Source organism: Canis aureus, chromosome 18 (assembly GCF_053574225.1).
Source record: "Canis aureus isolate CA01 chromosome 18, VMU_Caureus_v.1.0, whole genome shotgun sequence".
Lineage (NCBI taxonomy): Eukaryota > Metazoa > Chordata > Mammalia > Carnivora > Canidae > Canis > Canis aureus.
In genome coordinates this window covers 21,035,887-21,052,494 of record NC_135628.1, presented here as the reverse complement: position 1 = coordinate 21,052,494, position 16,608 = coordinate 21,035,887, and the positions used below count along the sequence as shown (strand labels likewise).

Genomic DNA, 16,608 nt, shown 5'->3' with positions numbered 1-16,608 from the left:
TCTAACTAGAAAAATACTACTGAGGAAAAAGTATTAAAATAATAAATGGTTAAGCATTGCTGCTTAACCTTAAATTCTCAAAAAAGACTAAGTCATTCATTCACTCACTGAACAAATTTATCAAGCATTTAAAACAAGCAAGGGAGGGCAGCCTGGGAGGCTCAGAGGTTTTAGTGCCGCCTTCAGCCCAGGGCCTGATCCTGGAGTCCCGGGGTTGAGTCCTGCCTTGGGCTCCCTGCATGGAGCCTGCTTTTCCCTCTGCCTGTGTCTCTGCGTCTCTCTGTGTGTCTCTCATGAATAAATAAATAAAATCTTTTTAAAAATAAATAAATAAATAAAACAAGCGAGGGAGCATTACAAGTATGGTGAGACAAAATCTAGTAACACTTTACCAGACTTTCCTACCTTCCCACTACAACATACATACATGGTACAAATTTAAGTGCTCCTGGAATATTGCTCAGAGATCCACTGAACTTCAAAAGATATAATTTTCATTACAAAAAAAATGGAAATAAGTCAGAGGCCAAATATTAAAGCCATACAGAACAATTTGGAGAGATTTATTTAGACTTCCCAAGAAAAGAAGGATTTCAAAGACCAGATGAAAGAGGGTAAGCTCCCTTGCTGCATGAGGGCTCAATTGCTCTAATCACTTTGTCCACCTCATCTAAGGCCCATGCTTTCTATCTTTAATCTGGGTCTGAAATTCTTGGCAATGTAACATCAGTGGGGATGGAAATTCATCTGGAGATATAAAATCAGTACTATACAAAGACTGAGTTTGGGAAAGATGCAGGGAGCAGGAAACCTTGTGCTAGATTATCTAGAAATAAGACAACCAGGCAGCCAAATTAGGTGACCTCTCCTTAGACTAGCAGATCCACTATAGACAAAACTCCCAAAAATATGCTATAGGACCATGTATCAGATCTTCTGTTAGAGCCTAAGAGGAGGACATGAACAGCCTCTAGTCAGATGAACCAGGGACAGGCCACAAATCCAATCTAGAGATAAGTACCCCAATGACAGAGACAAGGATATATAACATTCAAACATAAGTAAAAGAAGAAAAGTAAACAAATTAATCCAGGTGTCATAAAAATACTATGTGATACAAAAATGTAACATAGCATTCAAGATGTAAAAAGCAAGAGCAAACTAGGAGAAACAGATAAAAACTTTAAACAATAGTTCTGCATCCTTTATAAAGTAAAAAAAAATCTTAAAGAGATGAAAGATAAAACAATGTAATATAAAATAAAAAGCGAGATGGCTGAGACAGAAATTGGAATGGAACTAGTAAACTAAGGGGAAAGCACTGTATGGAAATGGAAAATGCAGTAGCAAAACAAATGATTTATTAAAGTGACAAAAAGTTGAAATTTTTGAATAATGTTGAAAAATTAGATCAGATAGACCTAAAACTTTCTACCCCGGTAGGTAAGAAAGAAATAAAAGAATAAAGGAGAAGACAAACAAAAGGAATGTGATGGATATGGAAGACTGACAAATAAAACTTAAGAAAAAAATGAGTGGTCCAGATGAGTAACAAATAACACAGAGCCAATAATCAAAGACATAGCAGAAGAAAGCCTCACTCAAAGACAGACCTAGGTTTATATAAAACATAAGGTGGGGGATCCCTGGGTGGCGCAGCGGTTTGGCGCCTGCCTTTGGCCCAGGGCGCGATCCTGGAGACCCGGGGTCGAATCCCGCGTCGGGCTCCCGGTGCATGGAGCCTGCTTCTCCCTCTGCCTCTCTCTCTCTCTCTCTGTGACTATCATAAATAAATAAAAATTAAAAAAAAAAACATAAGGTGGTATTTTCTAACCAAATAAAACTAATAATAAAAAGAAACTAATACTAGACCTATTCAGCTGATAGTTGAGTATTTGGGAATAAATAATCACATAAGCATCCAAGTGAGGGTAGAAGTATGGGACCAGAAAGGTTGAAGAGAATGGAGGGTAATTTATAACTCTTTCTCAATAGTTTTTTTGCAAATGCATGACCATAAAGTAGCCATATTTCTTATTAGCCAATGTGGGGCAGAAAATTCAAGACACAAAATGAGTGTAGATAAGACTACAAAGACTACTCAAAGAGTCTTTTATAAGACTCTGCTCTTCTTTCCTCAAATTAGCATTACTTCCAGAAAAAGGAAAAAACCATAGCAGTATAAAACAATCCATAGTAATTTATATATAGGTTAAGTCCACCGTGCCTTCTAGGATAGTTTCTAGGATACTTGTTGACTTAAGACAGTTAAAAAAAAACAGTAACATGCCAATTAAATGAGAAATAAAGTCATATAAGTTGATCTATCCAAAGTTGCAAAAGACTAAAAAATATTACATGTAGGTCAACTTCCCAAATAGCAGAAGCTTATTCCTTTAAGTACTAAACACCTATAAATGTTAGTTGTTATAATAGAAATCTTTCTGAAAGATATACTTCCCTAACTTCTCAAACAATTCTTTTAAGCATAATATAACATTTTCTCAATGATTTAATAGTATTATTTTGAGTATTTGGCTTTTATAACACATTGATGCCCGTGGGATTTTTGAGGTGTTTGCCCCTCTATTAAATTTCCTTGGTCTTCTATTTCACACTTTAACCTTGCCTACATCATGCTGTTCAAATTTAATGTCTACAGAACTGAAGTCTGCCAGGAGAAACTAGATAATAAAATCTATTAAATCAGTAACTTAATTTTATACAATTCTAATTCTGTAGGTTCAAGGTACAAAGCAGCTGACTCTAATCTCTTACAAAACAAAATGCATGAGGTTAATGATAGCTATTTCCTTCTACTTTTTCACCGCCTTTTAGGTTTACAGCTGTGTTTTGGGTTTCTTAAGTGCTCAAAAGACAATTCACATTTCCTGAGTTCCTTCCTGTAGGCCCAGGAATTTAATAACACATCTCATCTACACCATGAAATAATTCTAAGAGAAAGAAGGTATTTATTATATCCCTCTGCACTGATGGAAAAACAAACCTTAAAACAACCTATTTGCTCACGGCCACATAACCAGTAGGTCGTAAAAGCCAGGACCCTAACATAAGTGATTTCAAAGCCCTTTTACAACCATTTCACACTGTCTCCTAGAAAGATGTTTCTCAAAGTAAATTTCAAGAATCACCATGTATGTTAGAATCTTGCATGCCAATTAAAAATACAGAAATGGATACTACTTTGCACTTGCTATATGGAAATCTCTGGGGGTGGGTCTAAGGAAACCAAAGTTTTAGCAAGTTTCCTAGGTGATTTTGATACACATACTAATGTGTGAAAAACCACTGTTCCGGAATATGCAATCTATGAAATCTTGGTAGAGAAGATGAATGTTATCTTGCATTTCCTCCTGCAACTTGGGTCCAACTTTCTCAGCTTGCTTTATGTGCTCCCCTACCTTTGCCTACCTGTTAAACTGCCGTGATGCATTATGTTCTAAATCTTGCTCTCTTCCTGCTTTACAGTTTTCTCTGGGCAACTCACCCAATCCTAAGGATTATACTTCTATCAGTATCTTGTGATTCATAATTCCGTATTTTTAGTCCAGCTTCAGGATTTTTTTTTTAAGATTTTATTTATTTATTTATGAAAGACACAGAGAGAGAGAGAGAGAGAGAGAGAGAGAGAGAGAGAGAGAGAGAGGCAGAGACACAGGCAGAAGGAGAAGCAGGCTCCATGCAGGGAGCCCAACGTGGGACTCAATCCCGGGACTCCAGGATCAGGCCCTGGGACGAAGGCAGATGCCAAACCGCTGAGCCACCCAGGGATCCCCCAGCTTCAGGATTTTATATCCAAATCTTCCTTTCCTCACTACATGTTTCACTTATTTAATGTTATGGGCACAATATCATTCCCACATAGAGATCATCTTATCCCCACTCCTGCAACACTTGTGATCTTTCTTGTTGTGTCCTACTTCTCAATCAATGGTACCTCCATTAACTGAAGTCTCCAAACCAGAAAACTGAGCATCATTCTTGGGTTCTTCCTTTTTCTTCATCAACTGCCCCTACATTCTCTTCCTCCACCCTATTGCCACCTATTTTTCCAATCAGTCCTATTTTTCTTGTAAATATGCTTGCTTTTTCTCTTTCACTGGCTCTCAGAAAGTATGATTAAAACACCAACCATTTGGGAAGCCTGGGTGGCTCAGCAGTTGAGTGTCTGCCTTTGGCTCAGGGTCTGATCCTGGAGACCAGGGATCGAGTCCCACATTGGGATCCCTGCATGGAGCCTGCTTCTCCCTCTGCCTGTGTCTCTGCCTGTGTGTGTGTGTGTGTGTGTGTGTGTGTGTGTGTGTGTCATGAATAAATAAATAAATGAAATCTTAAAAAAAAAAAAAACCACCAACCACTCTCCTACCATTTCCAAGATAGTAAATAAATAATCCCAACTAAATACAGCAACTAAATAATTCCAGATCATTTAGCATCCTATAAGGTGTGGGCATTTGTCATTTGAGGATCCCTAGCAACTAAGTATCTTTCCTATTTTAGTCCTGAGATCCTTAAGGTGAAGAGCAAGCTTCCCACCACAGAAGCCAGAGGGAGGCATATTTTCTCTCTTGTCAGTCAATCAGATGTTCCAGACTGGACCTAAAACCATATGGAGCAACAAAAGAATCGGGGGAGAGCTCTTATGTCATTCCTGTGTCAGTGGCATTCGCCGATGGGTGGCAGTACAAAAAAGGAGGGACAACATTGTGTCCCAACCAGACTCTCCTTGGGGTAGAGACTGGCCAAAGTTATAGCTACCTTACCTCCCTTAGACCTTGCCTGCTTTCTGAGCCTGGTTGTTTAGTATTCCCATCAATTCTGCCTGAGAGCCAATATTCCCCCAATAATTTCCTTTTCTTCATAGTAAAAGTTGGTTTCTGTTGTTTACACCAAGAATGCCAACTTGGAACAAATGGCTAGCAAACAGAAAGATATGCAATGCATTCAGAAATTTTTGGTAACATCTGTTTATATTTAAGGCCTTTCTCCTTGGTGAGAAACTCTTGTCATTTCTATAGTTATTAATGCTTATTAGTAGGAAAAAGGAAAATATGCCCCTTAATACTAAACCTTTCCATTAAACTTCATGAAACTGATTAACAAGTGGCTCTAGGCCCTCAGGTAAAGATACATGAACATTTTTTCTTGTTTGTACAGCTCACAGAAATACAGCTGCCAATGCTAATTCAGCCACTTGAGTCATACTGTGAGGAAATATAAAATTATTACTATTTTAAGTGAAAAATACTATATGCTATATATATATTTGTTACTTGAGAGACCCAAGTGGCTCTGAGTAATAAACACAGGCAATATTTATGAGTCCAAAGGGAAACACTTTAGTTAGAATTAACAGTGTGGCTCATATGGTCTGGTCACAGGAAATTTTAGGTATTTCCAAAACCTTTTTTTCCCCCCTTTAAAATAAAAGTACACTGCAAGCATAAAAATCAAGTGGTGTTTGTAGTACATATTTTCAACCACAGGTATAAACTGATTTAAAAACAAGGCAGTATGAAGTAGCAGTGAATGGAGAATGAATAAATTACAAGCGTTTTTGTAGAATGGGAATTTAAAGCCCTGTTTCTCCTTTTTTGGTTATACTTAACTGTTTTCCGCTACAACTGAAAATCAGATCATTACAATATGGTCTATTAGACTAACATAACACATAGCTATTTTTAAGATAAACATTACATAAATATGATCTTACTATCCTATTCATATTATCCTCTTGGAGTCTCCTATGATAATTAAAGAATAAATGGCACTCCTACTATTCATGCAAATGACAGGAGCTAAAAGCTTGTGTGATAACCTACAGCTGCGTCATTCACATAAGGTGCTAAACAACCTCCCTGGACTCTCAGCTTAAGCACACATCTGGCCTCCAGTCCCACCTTCTCCAATCTCACCTTCTCCTGACAACTGTCAACATGATCTTTTCAACATCCAATTGGAGTCTCTCTTGACATCCAGTCACCTTCCATGTTCACAAACATTAACTGTCCCTTACACAGGAAAGGCCAAATTCCAGCCTGGGGCATTTAACAACCTGCCCCTCCCTTCCCGGCTCTCAAGTCCTCACTCACCTCCTGCCCCAGTGAGCTGGCTCCTCCATATCATCCCATTTTATGAGTCCTCTGTGCTCACTCCTCCGAGCCAATGTATTATACCATTATGCATTAACAATACCCAACACATATGTGTTCAAAGAAAATCTACAATCAATAGATTTATGTAGATACATAAAAGTATACAGTTTGACCCAAAATATGCCTACATTCAATCTACACATATTTTCAATCTATATATATATTCTTAAATCAAACTGTGTTCTGTTTTATTGCAAGCCAATCTGATCTGTCATCATCACAACCTTAATAAGATTTGGTTTGTACCTGAATATTTCTGCATGTTAATGAAATTCCACTAAATATCAGGTGTACATATTAACTTCCCTCCACATCACAGGGCCCCTTAATTATAAAAGCAGAAAATACATCCTTTTATTTAATATTTATTGTGATAAACTTTAAAGTTAATACTTGTATAGCAAAGGCCCAAAAGTCTATAAAATTGGAATAATTTCTGGTAAGTAGAATTACTGCTATTTCTTAAGGAATAACAAAGATATTACTATGCTTTTTCACACAAACAAAATGATAAGTTTTTTAAATAGCCACTAGCAACCACCAATCTGTTCTCATACCTATGAGCTTGGTATCTTTTTTCTTTATTTCCTTAAGATTCTACATATAAGAGAGATCATGTGGTATTTGTCTTTCTCTGTTTATTTCACTTAGCATAATGCCCCTTGAGATCTACTCATGTTGTGGCAAAGAGTAAGATTTCATTCTTTTTATGGCTGAATAATATTCCATTGTATGTATTTCATATATATACATATATATGTATGGATATGTATGTATATATATTATTTATACATTTTATATATATTTATTTATATACATTTATATAAATATAAATAAATAAAAATATATATATAAATCACAGTTTATCCATTTATCTATCAAAGGACACTTAGGTTGTTTCCACATCTTGGCTAGTGTAAATAATGCTGTGGATAACATGGAGTGCATATATCTTTTCAAATTAGTGCTTTCATCTTCGTCAGATAAATACCCAAAAGTGGAATTGTTGGATCATATAGTAATTCTATTTTTAATTTATTGAGGAACCTCCATACTGTTTTCTATAGTGGCTGCACCAATTTACATTCTCATGAACAGTGCACAGGGGTTCCCTTTTCTCCACAACCTTACCAATACTGATTATTTATTGCTTTCTGACACCCATTCTAACAACTGTGAGGTGATATTCATAGTGGTTTTGATTTGCATTTCCCTGATGATGCGTGATGCTGAGCATCTTTTTATGTACCTGTTGCCATCTGAATGTCTTCTTTGGTAAATTTTTTAATTAGATTTTTTAAATCTATTTTTAATCGGATTTTTTTTTGCTACTGAGTTATAGGAGTTCTTTATACATCTTATCAAATATATTATTTGCAAATATTTTTCCCATTCAGTGGGTTGGCTTTCTTTTTGCTGATGGTTTCTTTTGCTTAGCAGAAGCTATTTAGTATGACATGTTCCACTTATTTATTTTTGCTTTTGTTCTTTTTGCTTTTGATGTCAGATTCTAAAAAATCATCACCAAGATCAATGTCAAGGGGCTTACAGCCTGTTTTTCTTCTAGGAGTTTTATGGTTTCATGTCTTACTTTCAAGTCTTCAATACATTTTGAGTTACTTTTTGTGCATGGTTAAGATAGTGGTCCAGTTATTCTGTTGCATGTGGCTGTCCAGTTTTCCTAGTACCATTTATTGAAGAGACTGTATTTTCCTCATTGTATACTGTTGGCTTCTCTGCCATAAATTAATTGACCATATATGTGTGGTTTATTTTGGGGCTCTTTATTCTGTTTCACTGATCTATGTGTCTGCTTTTATGCCAATACCATACTATTTTAATTACTCTGACTTTGTAGTATAGTCTGAAATCAGGATAGGTGATGCGTCCAGCTTTATTCTTTCCCAAGGTTGCTATGGCTATTTGTTTTTTTGTTTGTTTGTAGATTCATACAAATTCTAGGATTGTTTGTTATATTTCTTTAAAAAATGCCATAGGAATTTTGATAAGGGTTATACCGAATCTGTAATTTCTTTGCATAGTATGGACATTTAACATTATTGCTTCTTCCAATCAATGAGCGCATAATATCTTTCTATTTATTTGTGACTTCTTCAATTTCTTTCATTAATGTCTTATAGTTTTCAATATGTAGGTCTTTCCCTTCTGTGATTAAATTTATTCCTAGATATTTTATTCTTTCTGATACAATTGTGAATAAGACTGATTTTTTTCTCTTTCTGGTAGTTCATTATTATTAATGTATAGAAAAGCACAAATTAGGTCCAATTCTTTAGTGACTTTTATTATATGTTGAAAAGATACTACAATGAAAAAATTATAAACATATGGTATAATAAATAACTTTTGATGAACATTTTAGAAGACTTGGTAAGACGAAAGATAACTTGCAGCTGCCACATACTAAATGGCAACTAGAATTTTCTTTAATTGGGCAGTGGAGGTTAGGGCAACAAAACCTGCTGAGTAGGAATAAAAGAGATACTATAAACTACTTCTCTCTAAAAAGTGGGAAGAGATAAGGTTCATAATGCTGATTCAAGATCATATAGAGGTTAAATAGAAAAAATAAAAAACAAAAGCCATGACTTTGGAACAGGTTCCTAAATGGGCTATCATTTATATACATATTAGAGGGGCTGATAACAACCAAGATGTAGAAAGAACATGGCTTTGGAGCCAGAAAAGTCTGCACAAAAATCCTTAGTATGACTCCCAGGAGCCGTGACTACTAACCTTTCCTGCCTTGCCTACTTCAGTAGCTAGTCTCTACCCATTCCAATTCATCCTCCACAAGCCTATCATGATTGCTTCCTAAAAACCAAATCTGGTGGTAGAGCCGTATGCTTAAAGGTCATGTTTGAGACAGAGTATTTAGCAAAGCCCTTATTCTCATAAGGCTCTTGTCAATCTGATTCAAATCCACTTTAGCCCTGTGGGCCCACTTCCCTCACTCACTCTGTGCTCTAACTCAATTCCAACCATGGCATCATCTGAGGGCTTTCACAGCTCAGAATCTCAGCTGTTCCCCTGCCTCGAATGCCCATTTTACCCCTTCTTCACCTGACAAATTCCTACTCATTCTTTAAGGCCCAGAGAAGGGTCCTCTCCATAAGGAAGTAATCCCTAACTTCCTTAGGCAGTTAGCCATTGCTCCCTTCTTATTCAAAGACATTGTATTTAAATCACTTACTGTTCTGCATTGAAATGATCAGTTTACCTACTCAGCCCCTCCTCTAATCTCACGATTTCCTCTTCCTCTCACTGATACCCACAAAACTCAAACGGGGAGGATCTCTAAGACAGGATTATCTCTGAATCCCCAGTACCCAGTATCCAATAAATACTTATTCAATAAAAAGTGAAGAAATGAGTAAGTGAATGAATGACTACCTTGATGGTACTCTGAAGAGCTAAAACCTAAGAAGTTTGATGAATAGGATTTGTGACAATCAAAGGAAGAGGAAAGGGAAAAAAGGATGGATGTGATTTCATAAAGTGATAAAATAAATCTATATCTATATCTATAAATATCTATCTATCTATCTTAAGGGCTACAAATGGTCATGAATAATAAATACAGATATTATTTATGGTTACAAAGGTAAGTGCATTATTTACCCTAGAGGCTGGAACTACTCTTTCTAAGCCATTACTATCCTGATGGGTCAAAATGTTTTTTGGCACACATAGTAAGTTATAAAATGTGAACTATGCATCTGTCAAACAGTAACAAAGTACAGTTTAACCTAGTAAGTGGTATCAACTCCTTTTGTGCCTCTATAATCCATTTATCTAAACCCTACTTAGTTGGAAGATTACATTTCTCATATATCTAAAGAGCTCTTTCCAAAGTTTAAGCAAATGATTCACATACATAATAAACCAGGCTGTACAAATTGGCTTTCTGATTTCACAAAAGAAAAAGTTTCACGTGACATGTACATTTTCCTAAAAAGAAAGAGATACAAAGGAAGGAAATTAGGATCATGCCAAACAAACAATTAAAAAATGTCTAAAAACAGATCTGTTTTCTGAGTCCCAAAAGGAACTGGCCAAAAATTCTAAAGTAGCCAAAAGAACTGCTAAAAAAAGACCTGAACATTCAATGGCTACTTCAGAGTAACAGGGAAAAGTTGTGTGGAAAGATACACCATCCTCAACTATCTACATAAAATAAGAACACTAAAAGAGTAATTTTTAAAAAGCGGTGATGGTACAGATGGTTAAGTGTACCAAAAAAGTTAAAATACAAATTACAAAGATCATTCTTACCATAAGTTCTTGTCAAATAGGAACAGAAAAAAGGAATTTAACTAATACCTCCGCAAAATAACTAGAATCTATTTACTGAAATAAATATGCTTATTTGAAATAAATGTAAACATTCCTTAAGTTTTGGGAAAACTCTTGCTAATTTTTGATCTAACAGGTGTATATCCCAGTTAGGACTAGGAATGGAGGAAACAAACATTAGTATTCACTGAGTCTTAAAGAAATTAGAAATGAGAAACCTAACTGAACCAGAGTCACAAGGATATGAAACTTCCATCCCCTAGTCTTAAGAAATAGACGATATTTCTTTGTGGAAAAGTAAGATCATGATCTCAATTCACAATTGTGTACCAAATTATATTTGTCATAATCATGTATGTTTATGACTATGGTGATCAAAATTGAACTTAGGCTTAAATTTTCTGACAAAATCACCTACTTACCCTTAGCAGAAGAAGGCTGCCTGATGATAGTTGTCTATAGTTTATACTTCACTGATGCCATTATTACATTCAAACATATTGTAAATTAGTGTCAGAATGCAAACTAGCCACTAAATTAATTCTTAATTTGCTAACTTCATTAGCCAAAAGATGAGACCAACTTCTAGCATCACCTATATAATTCAAATTTATCTGAAATATATATAATAATCATATATGCATAGTTTTATAATAAAGAAAAAAACTAAAAACTCCAAGCGATATCAAATGAAACATACATTTCCAAACAATTCCATGGGAAATCTTATATTCAGTGATATTGGATTTGTATGCCTTTTTTCTCCTTAGGTGTCTTTTCTGGAAATGAATGTTAGCTATTTCTATACTACCTTTACTTTGCTTTCTGACCTGGTTTTCCTAGGAAAAAGTAAAACTAAGAAAGCTTATATTCTTTAAATTTCAATATTTTATGGCTTTATTTGTTCAAATACTGACCTTAAAATTACGTTGGCTGTGATTAAAAGATGTATTAATTAGCAGGTAAAGTTACGAATGTAGCTTACTCTTTCTAAATTAATGGTTAAAGCATGGACTTCATCATTATGCCTAGGCTTAACTCCCACATCTGCGACTTACCTGCTCTATGACTCTGACCAAAATTATTTAACCTCTCTGTCCTCAGTTTTCCAAACAGTAAAATAAAAAGAGCTAATAACAGTACCTACCCCACAGAGTTGTAGTAAGCCCAGTTAATATAGCTAAAGTGCTTAGAACAGTAATCGCTATAGAGGTGTTTGCTGTTGTTATTTAAATATGTAAAAGAAGCTGAGAAAGGTGTTGCACAGATTTCATTTTACCTAAATTTTTCTTTTAAAATATTTGAAAGAGGGGATACCTGGGTGGCTCAGTGGTTGAGTGTCTGCCTTTGGCTCAGGGAATGATCCCGGATTCCTGGGTTGAGTCCCACATTGGGCTCCTTGCATGGAGCCTGCTTCTCCCTCTTCCTGTGTCTCTGCCTCTCTTTGTGTCTCTCATGAATAAATAAATAAAATCTTTAAAATATTTAAAAGAGTAATATACTGTTTTCTCCTCCCTTCAAAATTCTCATAACCACAATGGTTTTTAACTTCTCTAGAAATTCTACAATACCTTGGATGATAAGTATTTCCTAAAGTGAAAAGCCACACAGATTTTCATCTCTTTTCTAATTCAGTAAAACACAATTGTGTTAACTTTTAGGGCATTCTGGAATTTGGTGCATTTGGCAAATAGTGAAATAGAACTATAAGTCAGTCTTAGACTATAATTATTGAAATTCTCAGTTATTCTTTCTCTTTTTGTCTTCAGTTTACTCTGGTACTAAAATGGAGGTATATAATGGCCCCTAAAGCCCTCCTACAGTATAAGTTGATATGAATGAACACCAATACTACCTTTATCACTTCCATAATAATAGAATACTGTTTTACTGAGAGCACACCAGCGTTTCTGCCATTCAAATCCCAGGAAGCTGTGATCTACAATAAGGGGGGGAAAAGAAACAGTTTAGATAATACACATTACACATACAACATAAATGTAATGCCATTTCCTTATTGTAAAAGGGAAAGTTTGTTAACATGATTTCTAAGGTTTCTGTTAGCACTAAAATTCTGTGACAAATTAATTTGTATCTTCTTCTCCAAGAGACAAACAAAAACGAAGCTAAAAGGAATAAAGTGAAGTGGAGATAGGACTGCTACACTGGCGGCTAACACACTTTCCTGACAGGGACAGTCTAGAGGGCATGTGACGATACAGCTTTGAGACAACAGATTCATCTGGGTTTCATTTACTCATGTTATAAAAGGGCAGGGGAAGGGGAGAAGCTGACCTAGATTACTATTATCTCTTTCAGCTTGAAAATTCAGCTAAGAAATCCAAGGAAAGCAAATGGAATATAAATAGACAGGCCCAAAGGGACTACCTGCAAGAAAAACAAAATGGTAATGAAGAGACTTTCTGCTTTCTGTTTCCCATATAACACCACCTCCATATTTCATTTCCATTATATACTGGTGCTGAAAGAAGGAGACCATATGGTCAACTCCTGATTATCAGAGCCAATGGAGAGGAACACTGAATGAATAACAGAAAATGGCAAACAATATGCCAGGCTTGATATGAACCACAGCAGACATGGTATATGCCTGGTCAGGTGCAGGATAACCTACTGCTCAGCCGGGTGGGATAAAGGGGAGAAATCCCATCCTTGAAAACACCGTCATGGCCTTCAGCCTTCCTCGAAGAGGCAGGAAACTGCTCCTGAGTCATTTACAAATAACCAAGATTGGCAACTAGAAACCTGACCAAATATTTTGTTATCAAAAATTGATTAGAGCTAAAAACTGTATTTTGTGGTGGGGATAATGTTATTCGGATTTTCCTACAGTTTTAAAACTCCTTCAATCGCTTAAAGAGAATATTGGCTCCATATGTATACTGCACTCATGTTTTATGTAAGGATTAAGCCATTTGTAGATTTTTTTTTTTTAGAATCTTCTAGTTTACCTTTTCTGCGTTTTTCAAGGTAGCCAGCCTTTAAAACAAAAGGAAGGTCCTGTGCTGCAATTGGAGGAAACTGGTTTCCTATGGGAAGTAGAGGAGGAAAAAAAAAGTCATGAATAATCCATCTTAGAAAAACCAAGTACCAGATCTCATTAGGTTCAGTGTACTTTTAGTTACCCAAATTAATTAAATTCAAGTCTATTATTAGCTTTGTTTCAGATCCATTCCATAGACTTGTCTCTCTCCTGTAAATCTCAAGAGGAAAAAAGTGTTCTGAACTATATCTTAATATAGTATAATCCCCCAAATACAGTAATATTATATAACTGGATGATCTCTACAGGGTAATACTTTATTATCTACATTCTCGAAGGAAAAGATCAGGGAACTCTTATCAATAAATGTCATAAATCCCTGAAAGAGAAGTTAGGAATTTCAAATAAATCATATAAGCTTCTTTCCATTTATATTAACTCTTCAAAAATGTTAATGCTTGTTGACTCTCAACCTGTATATTTCTATTCCTACCAAGTAAAACATAAAATGATTTTTTTCCCAAAAAATCAAATGCTAAAATTTGTTTCTCTGGGTACACAGCAAATACAGAGAAATCTTACAGACATTCAACTGAATGCTTTAGACTTTTCTAGGACATTTCAGAGTCCAAAATTAGGTAAAACGATCTAAAAGAGGGACGCCTGGGTGGCTCAGTCAGTTAAATGTCCAACTCTTGATTTTGGCTCAGGTCAAGATCTCAAGGTTCTGAGATTAAGCCCAATGTTGGGCTCTGCACTCAGCACAGAGTCTTCTCGTCTCCTTCCCCCTGCCCTTCCAACTAAGCAGGACTACAGTTTAATTTCTGTGGAACTCCGCTTTTGCTCGGGCTTTTATATAATTGGGATGTAGAATTCCTTTTTTTTTTAAGATTTTTAAAATTTATTTCTAAGAAAGAGTACATGAGTGGAGGGAGGGACACAGGGAGAGAGAGAATCTCATGCAGACCCAGTGCCAAGCAGGGAGAACTTGATCTCATGACCCTGAGACCATGACCTAAGCTAAAACCAAGAGTCAGATGCTCAACTAAGCCCTGGGATGCAAGAAGCATCATACGGATGGCATTTGATTTACTCATCTTCCTGGCTTTTTGCTTTGCTGCTTAACATTTGTATGGTTTTTAACATGAACACTAAACTTTCAATTAACATAATTTTTCCCTCTAGTTTTAAACAACTGAAGATTGCTCTTAATAAATACTGGGAGTGGGGGTGAGGGATATGAAAAAGTTTGGCTTTGATCATAAGAATTTTCACCCTGAGTCTGGATCTTGATCTACTACAACCACATGAAGTGTTTTCCTTGAACTGCAAAAAGTTAAGGACAAGTTCTCAACCATATATTTTTATTCTCTCAATTCATATGAATAAAATATCCATGAGTTTATCAAATCTTTTAAAATTCTTCATTCTTACCTGAGAGTTGGGATACTGAGTTTAAAAGTGGCCACCTCTTTTGGGGGATAGTACTCCCTTTTCTAAACTTCTATGTGATAAACTTTTTAAAATGTCTGGTCATTCTAGCATTGCTAAATTTGATAAATAGACACCCTCTTCATTTTTTTATAGTGTCTACTCACTTGATGATTGCTTTATGTTTAAAACACTATTGGCTTCAGGAGCCTCAGTGTCCATTGAAAGATGAATGGATAAAGAAGATGTGGTCTATATATACAATGGAATATTACTCAGCCATTAGAAACAACGAATACCCACCATTTGCTTTGACATGGATGGAACTGGAGGGTATTATGCTGAGTAAAGTAAATCAATCGGAGAAGGACAATCATTATTTGGTGTCACTCATATGGGGAATATAAAAAATAGTGAAAAGGATTATAGGGGAAAGAAGAGAAAATGAGTGGGGAAAAATCAGAGAGAGTGACAAAATATGAGAGGCTCCTAACTCTGGGAAACAAACAAGAGGTAGTGGAAAGGGATGTGGGTGGGGGATGGGGTGACTGGGTGATGGGCACTGAGGGGAGCACCTGACAGGATGAGCACTGGGTGTTATACTGTATGTTGGCAAATTGAACTCCAATAAAAAAAATATATACACATAAAAAAACACTATTGGCTTCAATTTTCTAAGAATACTAATCATTTTCTCATTTCATGCTGGCAATACCCTCTCCTACTTGACCAACTCAGTGGTTATTTTATTGTCTAGAATAACTTCTCTAGTTCAAGTTCATTTTTCTTAAAGAAGTGGTCATCAAAACAAAAGTCTATTTTCAGGGGTAATGTTTCATGCATTGTAATTTTGTATAAAGGTAGAAAATGCTTTCTGTTTTGTTTCCTGTATCTTTCCAGATGATGTCCGGTATCTTGCAGACATTTCTGCTGTCTGAAGGGTACATTGAGTACTTAGCTTTAGGAAACAGTCTATAAATGAGCTTCAGTTCCCAGAGCTATTACTGGCTCAGAACTCATTATTCCACAAATACAATTTAATTACATTTTACTTAACATTTGCACAAAGTTAGACGCCATTTTCTCTGTTTCTAGAGAATATATAATAAAGACACAGAGCTTCTGACACTTTTTTCTTATTCTAAAAAATTTTAAGTACAAAAATTCACTAGTATATCTGGCAACTAAAACAAAACAAAACAAAGACTGTGTCCTAGCAAGGGCAAGAAACCTAAACTTAACTTGGATATAAATATTAAATAAAATGGTTTTGTGCTATAGCAGATACCTAGAGACTGAGTTTTACACCGATACTGACGTTAAGATGCATGGTATAGGTTACAGAGGTCTGTGAAGACATCTCAGCACTGCAAATCTGTGACCTTCCTTAGGTCACTAAGCCTCACTGGGTATCAATTTCCTCATCTAAAACATGAAAAAATTAGATTATATTATCTCTAAAGCCCTCCCATTTCTAGGACTCCATGAAACATATCCACATTAATGTTTTTCTTGTACTTTCAGTAACAAATGGCTAAGGTCCAAGATGGATTCAATTTTCAAAGATCTCAAATGTGGAAACTGTACACAACATATTTTTTGTACAGCAACTAACAACTTTCTTTAGACTTAGCAAAAAATTTTCTGTCCTTTCAAAGGTTTATTCCTAGCTAGAATCTT

At 35.6% G+C, this 16,608-nt stretch overlaps 1 protein-coding gene across 5 annotated transcripts in view; it reads right to left on the bottom strand.

Moving 5' to 3' along the window:
- Positions 1 to 16,608, bottom strand: part of SKAP2 (src kinase associated phosphoprotein 2) — a 204,174-nt gene that overhangs the window by 60,254 nt on the left and 127,312 nt on the right. For 4 of the 5 annotated variants that reach the window (XM_077856444.1, XM_077856442.1, XM_077856443.1 and 1 more), the window contains exons 5-6: positions 13,466 to 13,543; positions 12,349 to 12,432 (exon numbers count right to left, since the gene is read on the bottom strand). In XM_077856444.1, the coding sequence (XP_077712570.1) occupies positions 12,349 to 12,432; positions 13,466 to 13,543 (162 nt within the window). Of the gene's footprint in view, positions 1 to 10,074; positions 10,149 to 12,348; positions 12,433 to 13,465; positions 13,544 to 16,608 lie in introns of those variants that run through there. The other variant, XM_077856446.1, reaches the window with a different exon arrangement.